General features: G+C 37.9%; 1 protein-coding gene across 1 annotated transcript in view; it reads left to right on the forward strand.

Moving 5' to 3' along the window:
* EIF2AK4 (eukaryotic translation initiation factor 2 alpha kinase 4) overlaps positions 1-8,345 on the forward strand; it is a gene marked incomplete at its 3' end in the record, with an annotated part of 47,137 nt that extends 38,792 nt beyond the window's left edge. The window contains 11 exon segments of the mRNA XM_015825832.1: positions 264-398; positions 482-589; positions 1,010-1,138; positions 2,521-2,607; positions 3,072-3,184; positions 4,260-4,318; positions 4,661-4,758; positions 6,195-6,263; positions 7,396-7,440; positions 7,750-7,862; positions 8,268-8,345. Of these exon segments, the coding sequence (XP_015681318.1) occupies positions 264-398; positions 482-589; positions 1,010-1,138; positions 2,521-2,607; positions 3,072-3,184; positions 4,260-4,318; positions 4,661-4,758; positions 6,195-6,263; positions 7,396-7,440; positions 7,750-7,862; positions 8,268-8,325 (1,014 nt within the window).

Below are 8,345 nucleotides of genomic sequence, written 5' to 3' on the forward strand. Positions count from 1 at the left end.
TCATTGCAAAGGAGATGTTACTTGTTTACCTCACAAGGGTGTTCATGGCGGGGCCAGTCAAAAAAGTCAAGATGGTAGCCACAACCTTAGTATTGGTGCCTGAAATTTTCCAGAAAAACAAATAGCATATCCAAAATTTTTAGCTTAGTTCACTGTAGGAATTTCAGGAGGTTGAAAATGGGCCTTGCGGCTCACATGTAGTTTGAGGCTTGCCCACCTCTGAGATGTGATTAAAATAATGACATAAGAATTTTCTCTTGCAGATATCCATAAATTTGGGCTTGGTTTATAAAATACAGCAGCACAATGGAATTATTTTTCAGTTTATTGCATACATTAAACGGAGACAAAGAACAGTTACTGACATTCTTGCTGCTGGAGGTAGATATGATCATATGGTAAGTGTTACAAATTTGTCCTATAAGGTATACGAAAAGACCCTGCTCATTTTCTAGCATATTTCTTTTTCTGGTTTCTGCAGATTTCACAATTCAGAGGCCCAGATGCAGTTGGTCTGATTCCTTCAGCTGTTGGAGTCAGCATTGCTGTAGACAGAATAAGTTCCACAGTTTTGAATATGGAAGAGCCAGTATGTTTGTCTTTCTACTTTGCATATTTCAGGTAGACTCCATAAAGGGTAGGAAATATAGATCTTTCTCAAGCAATCTAAATAATGAAATGAGATAACTCAGTTTCAAATTGGCATTACTATTTCCATTACCTAATTATATGTAATTGTACCTAATTGTAATTACAAATAAAAGAGGGCAGAGCAGAAAATGGTAATTTCAAACTGCTTAATATATCTCTTCAGAAGAGCCAAGATGTTGTCTTGGGGGGGGTCTCACGTAACCCAAAAAACATGATCAAAATTGTAATATGGATTGTATTAAGTGACCAAGAATATCTTAACCTTAGAATAACATTGCCTGCCTTTCTAGTTTAAATGATTTCAGAACAATCCATCCAAGTAAATAACATTCTGGTTTCCATTTCTCTTTTCTTCCAGTTTACAGTGAGCTCTTGTGATTTGTTAGTTGTTAGTGTTGGCCAGAAGTCAATGGAAAGAGCCATAAATGTTGTTCAGAAGCTCTGGGCTGCAGGAATTGCAGCTGAAATTATGTATGACTGGTCCCAGGTAAGTTGTCATTTATTATATATGTTAATTATTGTTGTTTCTGAGCATTTTTCCAAGCGCACCAGGAGTAGAATGGTAAGCAAAGCTAAGTTAAAGAAGATGTCATTAAAAGAGGAAAAATTTCAACTACCAACAGAAAATTCACTTGTGAATTATTTGTCTTGCCTTTGAAAACCACCAATCACAGATTGGTCTATTATTATAAGGTGTCGGGAGTTTTAAGTGGGTTTTTTTTTTTTTACATATGGCATCTTTCAGGCTTACCAAAACTCTGAGTACTTGTCCTAGAGCAGGGGTAGGCACGAGTCCTAAAAGAGCCAAGGTCCACGAGTCCTAAAAGAGCCAAGGTTGCCTACCCCGCCCTAGAGTAAAAGGATCATTAAAAGAGCACTGAACATGACTGTAATCAGCCTGCCTCCTGTTGAAAGCTGTGTGGCTCTGGAGAGCATCTTAGTTTCGCTGTTATAACCTCCCGTTGCTCTGTGGTACATTGAAATAAAGCAAACGCCTGCTATATCCTGACACTGACTGATTTCTGTAACCATTTTAAAGTAGCTTTCCACAAATATTAATTATTAATAAAACTGGATGCACTAGTAGAATCTACTGAATTCATTGTAAAACTCTGCATTTTCTAGCATTATTTTTTTCAGAAGGGATTCCATCTATCTTTCACAATGAAATCGAAACAGTTTATTATTATTGTGTGAGTGTTAAAAGGCTTAGTTGGAGTATTAGATAGATCATCATCCTTAATCTTTCCTTTCCATGGAATTATTTCCATATCAGCCAAGTAAAATTTATTTTTATTGTTCATTGCTCTGTTTTAAAATGGGCCAGTTTAATTACTTTAAGATGTTATATTAATATTTATATTACAAGTCGTCCTCGACTTACAACTAAAATTTCTGTTGCTAAGTGAGTTTTGCCCCATTTTACGATCTTTCGTGCCATAGTTGTTAAGTGAATCACTTGCAGTTGTTCAGTTAATAAGAAGGTTGTTAAGTGATTCTGTACTTATTTAATATTTGGAATTCTTTTGTACTGCTAAATGTTTCAATGCAGGTCATTTGGAGTCTTTGGAGATTATAATTTATTTTACTTATTTTTATTTATTTGCAAAACTTACTGCCCCCCCCCCCCCATCTTACCTCAGGGTAACTCTGAGGAGCTTACAGTCATAAAAGATAACAGTATACAAATGTGATAAATAGATAAAAGATAGGTCAGTCTGTAAGATAACGACTGGCCTCCAGCAAGCTATTAAAAAGGAAGGGATTTAAATCTATTTCTGTTTAAATACTACTCAAATTTCTTTGGGGAAGAGAAAAAACTCTTTAGCAATATAAAAATAATTTTATTCCTTTTTAATAATGTGCTAGTCCCAGGAAGAATTACAGGAGTATTGCAGATGTTCTGGAATCACCTATGTGGCCCTCATTTATGATAAAGAAGGAAATCATGTAAAGGTAAATGTGATGGTGGCATCATTCCATACTTCCTTTCTCAACTCTGTCCACTCAATGCATTTATTTATTTACTAGATTTTTATCCCCTCTTTATTATTTTTATAAATAAACCAAGGAGAAGATCATACCTAATTCTCCTTCCTCCTCTTATTTTCCCCACAACATAAATCCTTTGAGGTAAATTGGGCTAAGAAAGAGTGACTGGCCCAAAGTCACCCAGCCAGCTTTCATGCCTATTTAAAAGTTTTGTATGAATACAACTGGGGCAAATATCAGGCATGAAGAAAGGTCTTGCAAAGGCCTTACTTGTCTTATTGGTCAGTGCTAGTTTCGTTCCTTCAGGCTGCTGGTTTTTTAAGGGGTCATTTACTTGCATCTCATCCATTTCCTGATTTAAATCTGATAATTCATTCTTTAGGTTTAGCAGTATAAAGGCTTTAACACTTTTGCGGGCTATTTTGCAGGTAAAATCATTTGAAAGGGAAAGGCAGACAGAAAAAAGAATCTTGGAGTCTGATGTAGTAGATCATCTGGCCCAGAAACTCAGGACCAAATTCTATGACGAAAGAAATAGCAGGTAGCAACAAGTACTCTAACTTGAAGAATAAGATAAGGATTATTTGCAGCAGAAAATGAAATACCATAAACAAAGTGGTTGTGCTGTAATTTTTGCAGTGATTCATCTTAAAGATTAAACAATGCACCATACAGTGATTTGGCTTTATTGTAATATTCTTGAACTGAAATGTTATAAAAGTTGGGGCTGTAGGCTTGGGGGGGGAATCTTCCCTGTGTAAATATCGGGTGGAATTCAAATTATTTATATGTAATATACACTGAATTGGTTCCAGACTTCCATAAAGTAGAAGCTTTGAGAGGTCTTTTGAAACAATTTGGTACTAGGGCTGGAAAATGCTGACAAATAACTTCATCCCACAAAGGATTAAGTCTGGATCCAACTTTGTGAATGTTACAAAGATAGTCAATTAATATATGCTGAAAAGTATTATATTATATACTTATTATTATATATTATATATAATATTATTATTATTATTTATTATTTATTAAATTTATATACCGCCCTATCTCCCTTGCGGGACTCAGGGCAGTGAACAGGCAATACTAAAAACCACAAATAAATAAATAGTTTCTGTTTTAAAATCGAATTGAATAATAGGCCTGTTCTAAAAACACACCCATACAAAACCCCCCCACTGAAACACAATCCAAACTACGCCAGGCCGGCCGCACGGAATAGATGGGCCTTCAGGGCTCGGCGAAAAAGGCGCAGGTCCGCAACTGTACGTAGGTCGGGGGGTAGGTCATTCCAGAGGGCAGGAGCTGCCACAGAGAAGGCTCTCCCCCTGGGGGTCGCCAGCCGGCATTGTCTGGCCGACAGCACTCTAAGAAGGCCCTCTCTGTGGGAGCGGACTGGTCGAAGGGAGGTGTTTGGTAGGAGGCGGTCTTGCAAATACCTAGGTCCATATAATATAATATATATTATATATTTACACTACTAGCAGTTCTTGGTAATTCACAAATAAATGTATAATGCTTTCAGTTATGAATAAAGTATCAGTTTCTGTCCTAATCTGTTATTTTGAAATCAATACTGAATTACAAACTTTGGTTTTTGAATCCTGTTTTAGAGAAATTTCTGATAATGTTACAACCCAAAATCTAAAAGGATCACTTTCCAGTAATTCAGGTATGCAATGACAAGTGTATTGTATTTTCAGAAATCTAGTAGTTATTTATGTAGCAGAGGTGAAGATTAAAATGGAAAAGCACTCCCCTACAAGATGGTTAAAGAGAATGCAGAAAATAAATGAATCTATAATTGTATTATTTTGAAAATTAGTATTCAAATGATCGTACATAAGGCATGTGAGGAGGGATGGGGGTAGTTTAAAAGGAAAGTTTTAATAATAAAACCTGTGGTCCAGCATCCAAAATCTGAATGAGGTTTCAGACAAACTTTATAGTCCCTGTTCTACTGTGCACCTATGAGAAATAGTGGAACTTTTAACTAAATCATTGTGTATTTCAGGTTTGTCTGAATCACATGGAACGGTGATAATACCAAATGTGTGCATTATTCCACCAGAAAAGTTGTCAGCAAGTGTCAAACGACGTTATGAAGCTCAGGTATTATAGACGTATCTCTTCTCTCAATAATTAAATTGCAATGTGACTTGTAGTTTTGAATTTATACCACAAAGATTGTATAGAAGTTGAAAGAAATACAAGAAATGGTGAGTAGGCAAGCAGAATTCTGGTCCTTTTAGTTCGTTATTTATGAGGCGCTGTGGCTCAGTGGCTTAATGACCCTGGGGTTGATCTCAGCTCCAGCGGCTTGAGCCCTAGCACTGCGTGGTAGGATGAGCTCCTGTCACTCGCCTCAGCTTCTGTCCACCTAACAGTTCAAAAGCATGTGTCTATGCAAGTAAACAAATAGGTATCACTTCAATGGGGAGATGAGCTGGTGCTCTGTACAAGCAGTCAAATTCCTGATAGTTCTGAACCTTCCCGGATTTGCGCCTGTTTGCGAGGCAACTCCAGGAAGGGAGGGGACCTTGAGTGACGCTGCAGGAAGAGTCACTCATCTTTCTCTGGCGCGAAGCCAACTCGCCCACCTGTGGCGTACTTTGGGAAGCTTGCAAGCATTTCCTATAACAGAGCTGATACCTTGGCAAGCCAAAGTACTACTCTGCAGTAGCATTGTGGTCTCCTGGCTACTGCAACAACGCCATACGTTAATAATAATAAATATTAAAAATAGTTCTCTATTTTCACTTTTTTGTACTCTTTGTGCTAGTGACTCCTTAGGATATCAGTTAGAGGTCTCTCTGTTTCATCTGGAATTCTAAAGATTGAGCCCAGAAACTTTCTTCTACAAAACGTTTATTTTAACTCCAGTCCTATATTTGAAGACAGAGGGAGACAAAGATCAAATGATATGGCGGGATGATTCATTTCTTAATGTTTTTCTCTCAGAGCTGCTTCCTTTCCTAATCTAATAGTTCTTTCTCCCTCTAGCAAGTTCAGTTCCCTGTCTAGCTGATGCACTTCTCCTTCATTGAAATCTGATTTTAAGGAAGAATTTCTCCAGTACAGTTGGAAGGTGGTTACAGAATCAGGAGTAGGGCTGGGAGGGACAGGGGACAATTGGCTAAAAGTAGAGAACCTGGAACTGATTTCTTTTTGGGAAAGGGCAGATACACTGTCTTTTGCTATAGCTTTCAGAAGCTATTTCTTGGTTAAATCCAGGAATAAGGTGGCCTTTGTGTGGGGAAAAAAAATCACTCCAGAAAGATATACTGGAGAAAGTCCAGGTGTGACTTTCCCTTATTAATCTGGAAAAGGAGATGGAAAGATGGAAATCCATGAGTGTAGGGATTTCAAGAATGGAATTGAGAATGCACCCCCTTCTCCCGCTGTTTATAAATATGAAGATAATTCCCTGCATGTCACTTTTGAGTTAAGAACAGTTAACAGGTATACTTGTTTAATATAAAAATAAAATATTCTCTCTGTGTTTGTGTCTGGGTTTGTTAATTATTTTAATCCAATGTAACTTCCAGGTACAAACCAAACTCCAGGCTTGCTTTACTAATTTCCCGCTGAAGCTGAGTGAAGTTGAAATTTTAGCAGTAAGTTACTTTGCTTTTTTTTTTTTTTTTTACAACAAGCCAATTGTTAACTGGATAACTGGATAAGAAACCAGTAACGATTTAAAGCCATATCGGAGGTACAGATGGTAATTTCCAGGAATCAATATGTTTCATTAGTGGTAAATTCCCTGTTCACTTATATGAAATCCATTGAAATCACTTTCTTTATCCTGAGTCTTTCCAAAACCTTGTAATGATTGCCTCTAATAACTTGCCTGCAACAAAAGGTAATAATGGGCATGTGGAGCATTGAGTGTGGGAAAGGAGTGATAGTACTCTGTATTAGGGACTTCATTGACCTATTAATTTTCTAACTAAGCCTGGGCCAGAATATTCTGATGGGAATCCAAAAGGGAAACCTCTTTTAGAACTTCTGTAATGTCGGAGTTCAGGCTTTCAAGCTCTGTTCTGGTTGGGGTTTGGGTATTTATTTATTGGTCATCAGAACCTGGTATGAATGAGTGCTGGTATGAATGAATCTATGTGACTACAGATCAGGGCTTGTGATACTTTTAATCTTTCTTGCAGAGCTTGAGGAAATTCAGTCTAATTAATTTTTGTGCTGGTAAACAGTCCAAAATTTGGATACCTTATAGCAGTGATGGCGAACCTTTTAGAGACTGAGTGCCCAAAAACTGCCCCCCGCGCCCCCGTCCCTGCTCCGCCCTGCCCACTGGGCCACCCACCACTTCCACAGCCCGCCACAGATCAACCAGGCAGCCCAGCAGCGCCATGGCAGCCACGCCCTCCGCCCATGTCCTGCAGCATTATCTGCGCATGACGGGGTGCAAGGGCAGAGTCTTGCCCCGCTGCCCAGCTACCATGTCCTTGGCTGCGCTGCTTCACGTGGGCCTCACCCAGGGGCGATTCTCCTCTGGGGGGCTGCTAGTGAGGGGGCAGTGGGAGGAGGCAGGGGTGGGGAGACGGTGTGTGTGCCCACAGAGAGGGCTCCGAGTGCCGCCTCTGGTACCGATGCCATAGGTTCGCCACCACTGCCTTATAGATTTAGCCTTCTGCAAGACCCAATTTAACATGGACTAAATGAAACAAATGTAATTGTATCTCATAGTTTATGTCATTATAATGATTTTGTGTTTTATTTTTTTTACAGGTTGATCTACCAAAGGAAACTATAATACACTTCTTATCATTAGAGGTAAACCTACGAATTAAGTTACTGACCTTTACTGGTGGATTTAATTAATAACTTGAGTTTTTAAAAAGCTTAAATAAAGTTGAACATTCATTATATACATTATATAAGCAAAATCTCATCCCTGGCATAGAGGAAATTCAACATACCCATTTTTGTAAGTTGCTTTTCCAAAAAATCAAAGATTATAATCTCTATTTATATTCCCCCCCCCCAAAAAAAATAAAAACACCCTGATGTTCTCAGCATTACTTTTTTCACAGTCCCTGTTTCAGACTAAGGTATTGGTTTGAATATTTTCCATCTTCTCAGTTTGATGACCAAGCTTTCTATACAACTGTGAAACAATTGATGTCTCGATTGCCGAAGCAAAGATACATTAAACAAGTTTGTGATGAAATCTATACCATCAAAATCGAAAAAAAGTAAGTATTCCTAGGCATACTAGCAATACAGTATAAGTCTCTCATATTGAATCTGGAAGATTATTTTGCAGATTTTAGGTGATTGTATAAACACTACTAGAGTTCTATAGTATCAAAGACTGACATTAGACTCTAGTGTTAAAAGGCCACTGAATTTTCTCTGCAAGATTCATTAAAGGAGCTGCAATCTGGAACCATTGTAATGTAAAATCCTGAACCATAAGGCACTATGATTTCAACTGGAATATAAGATCTTGTAGAACAACATTAAATTTGTCCAATAGCTGTTGGACAAATTTATTTGGTCTCCTGATGAGGAAGCCTAACACAAATTTGAAATACAATAGCACCTTTTACCAAAATTGACTATGTTTTCTCAATTTTCTACCTGTTTATTTCTTGCAGAGTGCCTGTCCTTGTTCTCTACAGTTACAAAGATGACTACTACAAATTCCTGTTTTAGTTATAAGTCAGGATTAAAGT

The sequence above is a fragment of the Protobothrops mucrosquamatus genome, unplaced genomic scaffold (assembly GCF_001527695.2).
Source record: "Protobothrops mucrosquamatus isolate PMUCROS unplaced genomic scaffold, P.Mucros_1.0 scaffold_202, whole genome shotgun sequence".
NCBI lineage: Eukaryota > Metazoa > Chordata > Lepidosauria > Squamata > Viperidae > Protobothrops > Protobothrops mucrosquamatus.